This window comes from Eleginops maclovinus, chromosome 9 (assembly GCF_036324505.1).
Source record: "Eleginops maclovinus isolate JMC-PN-2008 ecotype Puerto Natales chromosome 9, JC_Emac_rtc_rv5, whole genome shotgun sequence".
Taxonomy (NCBI): Eukaryota; Metazoa; Chordata; class Actinopteri; order Perciformes; family Eleginopidae; genus Eleginops; species Eleginops maclovinus.
The window spans coordinates 2409347-2424353 of record NC_086357.1 but is presented as its reverse complement, the minus strand read 5'-3'; the positions used below and the strand labels follow the sequence as shown (position 1 = coordinate 2424353).

General features: G+C 43.4%; 1 protein-coding gene across 1 annotated transcript; it reads right to left on the bottom strand.

Annotated features, from left to right (window-relative positions):
- Nucleotides 1–961: 961 nt before the first annotated feature.
- lmo4b (LIM domain only 4b) lies at nt 962–11868 on the bottom strand. Its single transcript, XM_063892245.1, has 5 exons — nt 11395–11868; nt 9697–9937; nt 4954–5050; nt 3831–3986; nt 962–1827 (listed from the first exon to the last, which is right to left on the bottom strand). Exons 2-5 carry the CDS (start codon nt 9930–9932, stop codon nt 1819–1821), a joined length of 498 nt encoding a protein of 165 aa, XP_063748315.1. The 5' UTR covers nt 9933–9937; nt 11395–11868; the 3' UTR covers nt 962–1818.
- Between the last annotated feature and the right edge of the window lie 3139 nt (nt 11869–15007).

The following is a 15007-nucleotide window of genomic DNA, read 5'->3' as shown; positions in this document are numbered from 1 at the left end:
GATTGTACGTCACTGACATTAATTATTCTACTTAAACACAAATCAACTTATTCTATGGGTTTTGTTGCACAATATGTCTTAACACTAGAACCGCAGAGGGGGGTAATTTTGGTGGAGAAGATCTGAGTACTTCTCCACCATTTTTCCATGAATCCATAAATGGCGTTCTTCAAAAAGCTAAAAACAACGTAACTAATACTGAACTCAAAGTGCTGTACTCTTCATTCACCACTGTCATTTACCATTGGCCCCAGCACGCCCCCCCCTGTAAAATAGATACAGCACCCACAGATCAGTTGCTTTTATTGTTGCATGATTTTCTTAGTCTTATACTCTTCAGAGCGGTTTTTGTGCTGTTGGAGGCATCTCTGCGTGCATCCTCACCCCGCAGCAGCATTGTTTCAGCAGCAGCGATGGGCTCCGAGGGGCCCAGACTCCACCGATAAGCGTGTCAGCCATTACCGGGTTCCTCCTTCAGTCCTATTAGGTCTTGCAAGGACTTCAAACACCAATTTGTTCTGCAAATAGCCCATTCAATTTGTGGCTGCCAAAGAGAGACACCTCTCTGCAGTAATTGAATCTTCAAAGGGACATTTTCCTCTCTTTCTGTCAGGTATTAGAGTGATGAATAGCAAACGGTCATCTGAACAGAAAGAGAGGATACATGTTTATCCATTTTCAGTTAGAGGCTCATCATGCACCTTGATGATTGCTTGGCTGGAAATTGAGTTGATCTTAAAAAAAAAGAGATTTCAGAGGGAAGGCATTAATCTCAGGCAACAAAGATCCGTTCTTCAGCTCAGGATGAATTTAACTTCAAGTCGTTCAGATTCACGACTGAAAGACCTAATGGTAAAGACAAAGGGACTCAGGAAAACATAAAAATACACTAAAGATAAAACAAATCCTAAGCGTAAATTGGAACAGATCCAGAGGCTTTAAAATGAATTTAAGGAGCCGCTTAAAACTTCAATATTTTTATTATTTAAATACACCATACTGGAGCAAATGTCTCGGAAAGTATCACAAATAAATTTCTCTTTCATTCAGCATTTATGTTGGTGATGATCTCTAAATTACTGACTATGAGCAAGTTTCTTCTGTTTGCCATGGGTTGAGTTTGGAGGGTGGGAAGGGTTGGAGTGCGGAGGGTCAGATGTACTGTAGCCACGCCTGGACAACAACAATAACATGCATACTGTACATACAAATACACCAAGAAAGTGTTCATGATTTGTTTTCCACAAAAAGCCACAGATTTTTTTTAAAACCCCATCTTTTTTTCTATATAGACCACCAAAGAAATAAAAACACATTCCCCTTTGACAACACTTAAAATATATAAAGTGGCAACACCATGTTGTTGGGGAATCAGGATAGAAAAGGAAGAGAGGGAAAAATGAAAAAAGGTCCCAGGTTTTCCCCCGAAATGTCTTTAAAGAAATCTGCAGAGTTCATAAAGCCTGCATCTCTTCACTTCAGTCTTTCTCATCCGCCTCTTATTTCATTTTCTCTACAGCGAGAGTTCCTTTGCTTTTTCGTTTTTTTTTTAAATTCCAAGGTCGTGGAGTCCTCAGCGTCCAGATTCAGGTGCATTAAGTGCAAGTGTCCGCCCATATTTACGGAAAAGCCGGGTTTGGAGCCGGGCTCTGGGTGTGGGCTGCAGAAATCAAAGTCAGGTAACTGGTAAGATGGGTGGAGGATTCCTCTGTGGGGCAATGCAGCTAAAAGGCTGGGGGTGCTGATCCACGCAGTCTCGGGTGACATGAGTGAGGGCTAAAATGAAGGCACACTTCCTGCTTCCTGCTCAGCTCCCGCCTAACACACCTGGATAGTGAGAGATCAGAGATAAGACATTTTAGAACCATCATTGGCTCACATAATGACATGAATGTTTCACCCGGCTTCCCCCCAGTGTTTCTTTTATTGATCAGCCAGGCTTTGAAACCCATCTGCTGTCCCATTTACTTTGCATTAACTTAAAAGTGCATCCATGACGTGATTCTCTTTGGTATAATTAGAAGCACGCTCCGACATCCCTGCAGGAAGCGCTCAGCCTGGCACACAGAAACACTTTCTTTTCTCTTCCGTATGATTCTTAGGGGCGATTTACTTTTCCCTTCATCCCTCAAATCACTAGGAGGGCTCCGGTCTATTAGTAATTGCAAACTCCTACTTGGGGGCTAATTAAAGTGACTGACGCTGGGAGGGTCTCGCTCCCCTGGGTCAAAGCAGCGCTGTGTGAGAGAGGTAATTTGTCTGTTCTGAACAAAGAGATTAGGAAGAAAGCTTAATAAAGGAGCATCAAATGTCCTGCGCCATGGACGCAGACAACACCAATTATGGTATGGCAAAAATTGCACATCATCCAAACAACAGACAGGAGATAACCCCCCTGTTTCTGTGTGAGCATTGACGGCTTCATCTGTGTTCCTACAGTCAGTGTGTGTGGAGGATACAGCTGTGTATTGATTCTGAAGAGCTGTTATCACGGTGGAAGTCGGGCTGATGTTGGGGCATCAGGGCAGGGTTTTAGCAGAGGGATGAGCATGTGCGTGTGTGATACAGTGCTGCAGCTCTCCTTCTCTCACTCAGGGTGATAACAAAGCATCCTGAGACGCTTCCCGCTGAGCGATGGGTCTGTTTATTTAATAATTCTCTCTCTGCTATAATTAAAGCACCGGGGCCAATATTCAGATTGCATTTTAGCATCAATAATTCAGCAGTTTTCACTACAATTGATGTTAGCGCATAAATAAACAATGAGGCCTCAAATTTACTACACCAGCCATGCTACAACAGACACTTGGGGGGGGGGGGGGGGACTTAAACAGACATTTAAAATTAAGCTAGATAATGCAACAGGCTTTCAATTTAAATGTGAGGAGCTCTGAGAGCTCTAAGAGCTGATTTGTAGAAGTGACAAGCCCTTAAAAGGCCTGTGACGTGGAGGGGGGAGGGAAACGGAGGGGGCTTAATGGAGTTCTACCTCTCTTCTACTCACAAAACCACTCAAGGTGAAATGCATGCTCCCAACAATATAATTCCTCTTTCAGTCAGACTCTGACACACTCCAAACACCCCCCATATCTGTGTGTGCAGGCAAGGTATCAATAAAGCTCTTGTTGTGAGGCGGGAATGATTATATCTCCTGCGGCAGAATGAAGCTATCCTGAAGAATGAAGTTATCCTTCGTATATGATTAGGCCTTCTGTTTCGCTTTCACTGGAGGCCTCGAGATGAGATCAGGGGACCAGTGACGACAGCTCTCATGATATACCGCTGTCTGTGTTCCACCTCGGGCCTGGATACACACTTCTGGCCTTGGAGGAATAACTTAGCCCAGGTGATGCCAGCCTTGTTTTAAACACTGTGTCTTAATGGCATCCTGTGCCGTTCTTCAACAGGGCAAGAAGTGTGGATCGGGATGGTAAATAAATTCAAGATGACTCAAATATGTTTCTGCTTATGAAAAAGCTGGAGTGGGAACAGCAATACAGAATGAAATCATCCTCACATGTTTTGTGCCGACGGTTAATACAGACTGTATCCTCCAACAAGAATGATGGAAAAATCCATTGGCTGTCTAAAAATACAATTTTCGCTGCGTGCCTCGCAGGAAGCTGAACATCAATGTAAACAGAGTGAAAAATGTCACCGTGACAATTACAGATGCTTTTTCTTTTCCTGATACCGACCCCGCTGACTGATGGCATCTTCTTTTAACTCTGAAGGTATGATCCTCTGCTCATCTTAATACTTTGGAAAGAAGCATAAAGAGCTCCAGAGCGCTCTCCAGCAGCAGACAGTGCGGGGGGTGTGTGTCTTACCTTCTGGTCAGGCAGTAGTGGGTTTGTCTGCAGTGAACTCAAATGGCCGTTGATGAGTGCTGTGGGTCTGTCGTGTTCGCAGAACAGGCTGCCGTTGATGTAGTGGAACCGGTCCCCGGGGACCAGCCGGTTCCGGCAGGTGGAACATGTGAAACACTGCGAGGGGGGGGGGCAGAGAGACAAGCGTTCACAAGCAGGCCCCAGTGCTCAATCCTATTATGTAATAACACCTTGTGAACGCACACAGAGGTAGTTAAAGGAAGATAATACAGGAAAAATTCATTAACAGCAAGCTGGGATTTCTGATTCACGGTTTGGTCCAAACTGTCAGGAAATAATGAAAAATGCCAATCACATTTTTTTTATCCCAATTTCAACAAATCAGAAATGTTGTTATGTCCAAAAGCCAAGGTTTTTAATTTACTACCACATTTTATTCAAAGAGGAGGGAGATAAACAATGCCAAAAATAAAGCCTTCGGTTAACATAAGATTAAAGTTTTGTTGTCAGTAAATACCCCACGTGTGAATCTTAAAGCTTGCACGCGTCTTTAAAAAGGTGGTGCTCATTAAAAGGTGCATGTATCAAAAACATTGATAGCATTTTGTCCAGGAAACCAAGGAATGGCTAACTGTAGAGGTTGGCCTTCACAAATGTGTCTTCTCTTTATCAGTACCAAGCCAGATTGATGTAGTGACCCAACAAGCAAAGCATCTACACTCCCATACAGGAACAGGAACCTTTATATTTGTTAGTGATCCTCCAATAAACAAAGAGGAAAAGGACCTGACACTGACCAGAGAGCCAAACACGTCACTGCAGGTGCGGATGTTTTTCAAAAGAAAACAACACGGTTCTCTTTGTTTCTGCTGTGACAATAGCGAGTCAGTGAGGTCAGAGCTTCGGACTATGAAAAGACGTTTGCTTGGCTATGAGACGACAGTCATAATTGTTTATTGGTATTGGCTGCATAAACGCGATAAAATATACCGGTCAATTCAGTTCAGTGCGATGTTATCTATCTCTGTGGTGGTGATCGTTGACAGGAACTGTGATCACAAGGCTGTAATCAAACATTGTGTGTATAGCATTCTTACATTCCAACCTTAAGGAGGGGGTTTACCTTGAGGTGGTACACGTTGCCCTGCGCCCTCATCACCAGCTCACTGGCTGGGATTGACTGACCGCAGGCACTGCAGGCTCCACTGTTTCCAAATAATCTGAGAGAAAAAAAGAAAAGTGTTACTACAGAGCTGGTGTAGGCCTCTTCACAGATGTAGCCTTGTGAATGCGTCCACACTTGTCTGTTCAGTTTGTGATTGAAAGGAAGTTCAATATTCCCCAGCTCCATTTCTTACAGGAAGGGGAAACATACAGGGGGGGAGGAAAAAGAAAATGGAACATCATCACAATATCGACAGAGAAATTAATCCTGTGCATCTCCACCAGCATCTAGCTGTGAAACGGCATATTACTTTTGCTGCACATTTTTTTTGCCAGCTAATAATAACCTGGAACATAAGCAATCAGGACCTAAGAGGATTTGATTGTACAGCCAGGCGGAGACGTAGTGCTTTTGCCATTAGGACTCCTGTGAATGCTCCGTCAGTGCCGTGTTTCCATTAGAAACCAGTAGCTTCTCGGGTTGATATATAATGTGCATGGGTTAACCTTTTCAATCATGGTGTCAACACTTTAGATTTGCTTCTGCTCATCTCTTTCGTCCCCAACTCTCTCTCTCTCTCTCTCCCTCCCTCCCTCTCTCCCTCTCTCCCTCTCTCCCTCTCTCCCTCTCTCCCTCTTGATAATGAAATGCTTGCTCCAGCTTCCCTTCTATCTTCCTTCTGAGTCCACAATTTAGATTACTTCATCTCGGTGAGCAGCAAACTGAATGAAATTTCGATTTGAGCAGAAAGTAATTTACTGGGATCTGGACCCATTTGTCATCATATCTCACCGAGTGTTTGCTCTATCACTGCACTTTTCCTAAGCAATCAAATAAGACCACGGCATCTGACATGCTCCGGAGAGAAGGGGAGAGAGGGATGGAAAAGGGATAGGGGGGAGTGGTTAACATTGGTGTGTGTGCATCAGATAAAACTTGTTTGGCTTAGAAGAAATTAACCAGGAAGAGACAGCGTTATAAGACTTTCTTTCTGTTTAGACATTCTCCAGGACAGTTTTAGGAAAAGTATTTAGCAAATTCACCAAGAGACAGAGCAGGGGAATAAACGCTTCTACCATGCCGACCGTAACCCAAGCAGTTGTAAGATATATTGACGCACAAACAAGCCAGAGCTCTCTGCAAAAGGGACACAGAAATGGCTTTCATTATGAGAGCCTAGGCAGAAACAAATTTTGTCTTAGCACCATTTGGAATGGCTCCATCAAAACTCAATTTCAGAAACTAATTAACTGGAGACTGTTGTCACAACACTGCCAACTCTCCGCTTTCACTGGGACAAGCGGGAGGGTGGAAATGAACATATAGGCCTCGCTTTAACACTCGTGCAATCTGTGGAGAAGCAAAAATGACACCCTCCCGCAAAGACATTTCTGCATATCAAAGCTGAGGGGTTTGGAAATTCAAACTTTGCTAAAATGGAAAATGTGTTTTCATATTTTAATTTCATTCCTGGATGAGTTTTCTTTGCGTGATTGCTTTTGAAAGGGGGTCGGAACATGGCTAAAGGATGTGTTCACCGTGGTCATTTATAGTTCAGCACAGTGAAGAAACCGTACCAGGTTCATTATCTGATCAGGGGATGGCTCTTCATATAGTATTTGATTTAAGGAGCCTTTAGGTGCTAAATGAAGCTGCTCTATCGGTTTGAACTCGGGCTCTAATGGCCTCCTCTGCCAGTGACCTACAGCGTGGAGGTGAAGCAGACACCCCGGGTCAGTATAATTAAGGCCAAGGGACTCTTTAATTGCTGTGACACATGTAGTTTCAGCTGTTTTCTTACAACAACAACAAGAATCAGTGGCTCTCACCATGTTCCTGGCTGGCTGACTTCATCTTGATTTATCTGTTTTCTCGCCCCTTGTCTCTGACTTTGTGTTAGATTAAATTAAATAACAAAAAAGAAGCCCATTTGAAGCTGTCTGTCTATATAGGCAACAACTATTGGATTTCATTTCAGCCCTGACTGCCAGGTGAAATATAGCATGGCTTGCTGCTGCTCGGCTGTCTGGTAAACGCAGACCTCGTTCACCGAGGCCTCTGAGTAGGGTAAAATTACCCCACAACAATGATTTCTGCAACACAGTCCATTAAAAATGCCTCTCTACATCAGCAGCCAAAGCACCTTAAAAGCACTAGGCCATATTGATACTGAAGCGGGGCTTTGCATAATGGCAAGAGCTGCATTAGAGGAAAGGGTGGAGGGGCCGGGGCGGGGTGGGGAGATTGCTAGGATGAGGGGAGGGCGTGCGTGGATCTGTGTTGTGCATGTGTTTTGGGAACAGGGGGATGGGGAGATGTGTGTGTGTGCAGGAGTGGAGGGTGGGTGGTTGTGGTGGTGGGGGATCAGCCAAATTACACTTGGTTAATTCAGAGTAACAGATCTGGCCCCAAGTGAATTGAAGGCCTTGAATTAATTCTGTTATGACAAATCAAGATAAACGTTTCCCCTAAATTGCATGCGATTTAATTAATTTCTGAGATCCCGGGTTTTTTTTCCCCGGCCTAATAGTTCACATTCTCTTGTGCTGTCATAGTGCTTGAGTGGGCAGACTTCAAAGTGATATTAAATAACCAACTATTAGATTTACCTCACACGTTCTATTGGAAAAGTGCCATTTAATTACCTAGGCTTATTCAATTAAGGGGACAGCATTCTCCCCGAATCCAGCAGCCAGAAGTAAATTAATTCTCCCTCTACTTGCAGCCCACAGAAATAATATCAGCGCGAGCTTAAAACAACACGATCCCCGCAGCTAATGCAACTTTGGCTTAAAGTTTGACGTTAAAGCTTTTGGTGGCAGCATGAACACAGAGATGCTGCTTGTCATCTGGTGTGGTATCATCCCATTAGAGCCGTGATGTGATTCGACTTCTGATCAATATAAGCATTTTCTTATCATCTGCTTTGATAGAGCTTAAAATGTATGTTGTTTGGGCAGAATGGCAGTCTATTACAAAAATGAGTCTGGCCCTTTAAGATGGGGGGGGGGGGGGGGGGGGGGCGGCAAATGGCCTTCGCAATAATCCCTCTTCTCTATCTGTCTTTCTCTCTTGCTCTCTCTCAAAAGCCAATTTGGTTAATTAAATGTTTTGTTTGCAGTGTGGCTCTCATTCATTTCGGACACGTCATTGGGAGCGGATACAAGCCAGGGACCAGATCTCATTAGATAAAACCCATCAGGACTAAAGGAAATGGAGGGGGACTATAATTAAAGCATTTAATTGTGTAGACTCACTGTCAGATGTCCCCCCCCCCCCCCCCCCGCTCCTATCTTTATCTCTGCAGAGATCTAGTGGTTCCATAATATGCGTTTTAGCTCTTCCAGCGAGCATGCTCTCATTACAAAGTGGAAAGGTGTATGCACATTTTACCCCCTTCCAATTTTAATTACGTTATAGTCCCATAATGAATGAAGTACCCCATTGACTTCCTCTTCCTCTTCATGAGATGGGTGAGTGAGAGCGCGCAGGCACACTTTAGATTCTGAATTATCCGTGTGGATTTTGTTCACGTTGCCTTCAGTGAAAGTCAGTGAGTTTTGGATTATTATTCAAAATAAATGACACCATTTCCTGTATTCTTACTTGTGAAAACAAATAAATAAACAAAAAACATTGTTACTAAAGTATTTGAGAATAATAGTAAAAACTGTAAATTAATTTGGATGAAATTAATACCATTCTTGCACCCCAGGGTGATCCAAGAAGGTATTTGAACTCTCAGTAAACTGTGCCGTCACAGCCCACTGCTCTACATTACCAGAATGAGTGTCATCAATAAGCTCTGGTTGGGTGTCTGGCACACCTACTAGAATATTTAAAAAGGCTCTCTTTGCTAATTGAATGGTGCTTTTCTGTTACATAAAAACATTTTTTTTTTTTAAAAAGATCATCTGTGCCGGACACGGATGCTCCACATGTGTCTCGCAGAGCAAACATATATCTTATAAGAGCAATGTTCTGTCCTTTAGTTGACCATGAGCAGACAGGACAGACATGCAGAACAGGTCTTCTGCTGTGGGCTCTGTCAACAAGCCAGTAGTGTGTTGGACCCGGGAGACTTCCACCAGGAGACTCTAATGGACCCTGATCATTGTACGAAAATGTGAGACACATGTTCTGCTGAAAAACAACCAACCTCGCTGATCATTGCATAAGATGCCTCGCTTTGTCTGTTTATAACTTGATTTACTATTGTTTTTAAAAATACTTCAAGACTTTTTGAAGTCTATTTGTCCCGTTTCGGGGCAACACAATTCCCTTAAAAATGTATTCAAGATGTGAAGTGAATTATCTTAGGTATAAAGTCAATGATGATCCACTGAACACGAGAGGCAATCTAAATAAACAGCCTTTCCTAATATTCCATATTGTAACGCACATTCCTCTTTTAACTGCACAGCGCCGCCACTTGTAAATGTAATTCTGCTTTAATGCACATTCTAAGATGTTTAAAAGTGAATTGTCATACTCTTGTTTTTTGGTTTTAATTTTTGTATTTTTTTAATATATTTCTTGAAAACATTTATTTTAATTCATTGTATGTATTTGTTCCCTTTTTTACAGCTGAATTCTTCTCACTATGTGTACCATCAAACACCAAGGCAAACACCTTGTATGTGTAAACCTATTTGGCAATAAACGGGATTCTGATGGTGATACTGCAAGTGTTTTCCTCACCTGATATAGTCGTTTCTGCAGAGGATCATGCCGCTTTTTGTGTAGCACGACGTGCCGATTTCTCCCAGCTGGGCCTGGCAGCAGGAGCACTTGAGGCATCGGCTGTGCCAGTAGCTGTCCATGGTGTAAAGGAGGAAACGGTCTGCGATTTTGCCCCCGCACCCTGCACACCGCTTCCAGGACAGAGAACCTGCGCCCACCGGCGGAGGCTGGCTGCTGCCTCCGGGATTAACCATTGTCCCTGAAAGCACACACGGAAAATTCTGTTGACAGTCTGAACCCAAGAAGTAGCTGTTCATACTTTAAACAGACAAGCACTTTTTTGTATACCTGGGATGGGCTTTAGGGCTGTGTCAGATGCTTTAACCACAGGGTAATACGATCATGTACGCCACAAGTAAATTTATCAAATACCACATTTTGAATTCCAGCCCCTTGAACATCATGTTCCATCAGACTGCAAATCGAACTAAAATAAATCTCACAAAGGGAAGAGTTCTGGGTCTTGTTCTGCTACAACAGAGCCACGAGTCATTTAGTGAACTAATCTGCCCTTGATCTGTCTCATCCCTGTGCTGTTGCTCCATTGGACCTCTTATGATGAAAGTCTGGTAACTGTTCACCCCAAGAGCCAAAGGAACAATTATGCAGCATTTGCTTTTGTTGAGCTGTCCTAAGAAACACTTCCCCACACAATCCCTCACTCTATTGCAGTTTGAGTTTCTGGGAGGTGGTGGTTATGGGCAAAAACACAAAGGGATACTGTATGAAAAGCCTGGAACAGCCTCAAAGTGACATGTGAACCGGTCTGGCTTGCTGGCTCTGTGTTGACCAACACTTGATGCTTGCAGGCCTTTGGACCTGATGAAGATGATCCGCCTGCAGCTAAGAAAACAATGTTTAACAGCACCTTAACAGGCAACATGGCCCTGATAAACCCTCCTGTAATGACACTAAGTGTTCTAATCTAATGCAATGCAGGCATTTGTTTCACCCACTAAATTAATGTGGGCTCTTTCAAAGGTAATCCCCTCCAATTTGGTGAGGCAGACTACATGCCTGGATAAAGCCAAATCTTTGTTGAAAGGCAGGTAGGCTAATTAGAGTTGGGGAGAGGGGAAAGAGGGGGGGTGCACACAGAAAAGCATTCAGTAAGCCCATTAGCGATGGCTCTTAGGGACAAACCACAGTACCTTAGTGCTGATTAAATCTAAAAGGAGATGAATCAAAAAGCCGACCTGAAAGTGACTCCCTGGATAAACAAGACGGACCATCGTCAAGTTTCATTCAGAGAGGAGAGATGGAGGGGACAGCAAGGGGAAGGAGAGGAGGGGGGTGGCTTTTAACTTAAATGGGCTAACTCAAGTAATTACACGGGCAGGCAATTTGGGCGCAGTGACCAAGTCATGGAAACAGAAAGAGAGAGAGGAGGGAAAAAAACACATCAGGCAGCCATGTGCCGAACCCGTCCTGTGCGTGGCAGCTGCTTTTAATGGAAAACTAAATACATTTAAGCCTTACATTGGCGTTTTTACGTGGCAGCTGCGTGAATAATTGATAATGTCACAAGAATCATAACACAGGCTATCATATATCACCGCTGGAATTCTTGAGAAAAAAGACCAGACAAGACTAGTTTCCAGAGAAAACTACCAAAACTAGAAAGAATAATTTCATCCATGCATCAATAACACCCACCTCGTTTATCTCTTTTGAGAGTAATGGCTGTAAAGTTAATGACTTGCAGGATTAGGCTGGTTAACAGGTAGACTTCAACAGTCCCACAAACTACCGGTAAAAAGCGGATACTCTCGCGGGCGGCCGGCCTCCAGCTCCGCGCGACAGCGAACCTGAGTGAGGGCTCGAGCTCGGATATTCACTGGCAACAAGCGGCGTGCGAGCAAATGGAGTTATCAGATAGTATTTCCACTGGATGGTTCCCGTTTTACTGTTGCTGATGTAGTGTTCTTGTCACTGGAACAAAAGGAGTCCATTGCAAGGCGTAATTACAGGTCTGCGCTGTGCCGTAATGTCCTTCAGACGGAGTGTTTGGCAAAAGAAAGGAAAAGAAATAACGCGGCTCGCATAGAGGATAAAGCTGACTGTCCTCCGGTCTGCTCTGGGTCCCGTTAGCTGCTTGTTCTACATGTGTCGCTGACAGGAAGAAACTTCCAGTAAAAAACCCTTTTAGCCGCGTGACGATGGTCCCACCGCAGCCAATCGGCACGCAGTCCTTTCAACAGGAATAACAAATCCAGCCAATCAGAGGGAGGAGAGATTGACTTTGACACGCAGCAGAGAGAGATGGAAACGGAGGTGAATAGATGGACCGAGAGGTGCGAAAGAAACGGGAGTGTCAAATGTATACACTTTAAAACCTTGACACAGGGAGGAGAGATTACAAGACACAAAAGAACATTATTGTCCTTTATTTCATTCTAGACTGTGTTCTGCTGAAGTATAGCAATTATTTGTGGTTTTTTCTTTCTTATGTTTTAATCGTCCATAAGATTCCTAGAGGGATTGATCGGCTCTGCTAGCTGGATATTATCCTAATAAAAGTGATGGATTGCATTTTTGACTTGTTTCTTCTAAAAGCACATTGAACATTTTGTAAATTATAGCTGTATGGGATCAGCCTGTAAAGTGCATTCATCTCACGTCTGAGTTTAATTAGTTGACATTCAATAACTACTTAGTTTACCGAGGGTGACTCCAACCTCTGGGAAATATCATGGACTAATAGCTGCGTAGTGGCGCCATCGTCTGTTACTGAAAGTAATCGCATGAGGCCTGCTGTCGTTTACAACCTCATTAAGCCTCAGGTCATTGGTTTCAACACCTATTAAGGCTAATCTGCAAGACCTCGATTTGGCTGAGATCCTTTAATTCATTCAGTCTTGCAGTTTTACCCCCCCCCCCCCCATCATTTGAGACTTCAAAGACAAGATAAACTGGAAGCGATTGCAACACCTTTTAATAAAAAATAATGTGGTGCTGACATGTTTCCTCACATGATGTTGAAAGAGAAGGGAGTTCGGCGAAATAAAAGCTGAAGTGCTGCAGTGTAGCAGCCAAAAAGCATTCTGTGAAAAACAAGTGACGTCTTCAGTTTAAAAAAAGTGTTCCTATTGGAGAAAAGTTGCCTGAGAGAAAAGTTGTTTGAGATTCACTGGGTTAACCGGTTTTACATGACAAACAAGTTGATTATAAGATGCCCCTGGCTTCATTAGAAAGACATCAGATGTATAAAGATTATCTCTTTCTTGACTTTAATTGTTTAATTATTCCTGCGGCTCCAAGGAGATTGTGCTGCATCAGGCTGATTTCCCTTTGGCAAAGCCAATGCCTCTCCACCTTGGTTTGAGCCACATTCTCCTGACATCCTCATCAAGCCTCTCACTCAGCAGAACAAAAACTGCAAAAGATGGCAAAGAATATCTTTTCCACCAAGGAATGATTAATTGATATAAATGATTAAAACAGAGGGAAATTATGAAATGAATTTGAAAGGGGGCCTCACAGGAACAGCTTTGTTTGTTCCAGGCCTATTTTAATGAGCTTTTCATAACTGGGCAGGAGGAATTACTCTGCGTGTTCTTTTTCTGGAGCAAAATAATTATGGCTTGTTGAAGTGAGGAGGAGGAGGTGGAGGGGTCAGGGAGCTGTTTCGGGGAGAGGGTTAGGAGATGAGGAGGAAAGAGGGAAGGGGGGTGTTCCCGCAGAAATGTATCATCTCCTTCCTCCGCTGAGATCCCTCTGTCCTGTGGCAGTTTCCAAGCAGCTGCATTATGAAGCACACCAGATTAAAAAGAAACAGAGGCACACAACAATGTGGCGGAACACTATTCCAATGTTTAAACAGGGACAAGAGAGCAGCAGACGTGGCTGGCCGTGTTGATACTCCCCACAGGGGTGATCTCACCGAGATGAAAAGGAGACCACGGAGCTTCATAATGAAGCTGCTTGCCCTGTGGGAAAAAGCAAGGGAACCACACTCAACATGGTGGTTAACTTCAGTTTGGGATTCACTCTGTGTTATATGTTATGTACATGACACTGAGCCACACAGAGGCCGATTTCAATCTGCAAGTCTACACCACAGGAGGTCTCCTGACTAAACAACGAGCAGGTCACCACAGCTTTCTCTCACACTCATTTCATTGGATCATATTGTGTTGTTTACCACAACACAATGTTTGCGAAATCGAATAAAACTCCCTTTACTGCATGTGTATGCGTGGGGGTTTGTGTGTGTGTGTGTGTGTGTGTGTGTGTGTGTGTGTGTGTGTGTGTGTGTGTGTGTGTGTGTGTGCATGGGGGTTTGTGTGTGTGTGTGTGTGTGTGTGTGTGTGTGTGTGTGTGTGTGTGTGTGTGTGTGTGTGTGTGTGTGTGTTGTCTTTGAGAGAGAATGATATTCAGTTAGCTGAGCCAACTGATGAGAGAAGATAGGGTTCAGATTATCTTCAGATAGAGACGGCCTGCTCCATGACTGAACGGAGGATGGCGGGCTGGGCAGAAAGATCTCCAAATGAAATCTGCTAAATGAGTGACTGGCTACTTACCTGAAAACACATTAGGAATACTTTGACATTTTGGAAAATACACTTACCTGCTTTCTAGCCAAGAGGTAGATGAGAAGATCAGTACCACTCGTATATCTATGCTAAATATGAAGCTAAACCCAGCTGTCAGTTAGCTTATCTCTTAGCATAAAGACTGGGGATACAGAGACTGGAAACGGAGGAAAAGCAATGCGATCTAATGAAAGGCATGTAAAGAGCATGTCTCTTTTCAGGGACATTTCATTTCATGTCTTTCAATGCATGGTTGCAGTTTTAAAATTTGGTTAATTGATGAATTCAAACAGAACTACTTGGTTTTGCCGAGGAATCTATCAAGGAAAAAAGGTAACCGGTTGACTTATGGCTTGAAACTGGACACGAATCACAGCCAGCTGGGTTAAAGTCCTGTGTTTGTTTGATTCATCCACCCACCACATCCTCAAGCTTACATGGACTTTCTTCGTCTTTACTGTATATTTAAATATGACTCCTGACTGGAGCACTTACAGCATCAAATTGTTGCCTAAGAACAACAACAGTATTAATAACATGTGAACTGGCTTAAGAAATGAAGGATATCAATTTCATGCCATTGAGCTGGAAGCTAGATAAGGACATGGTGAGTCTAGCCTAGCCTAGCATTAGCCTTTCTCTATTCAAAAGCTATATTTCAGGTTTTTGACAGATGAGACAAACAGCCACACCATGTTAATTATGCTGGGTTTGTTACCTTGGTACAATGCCTC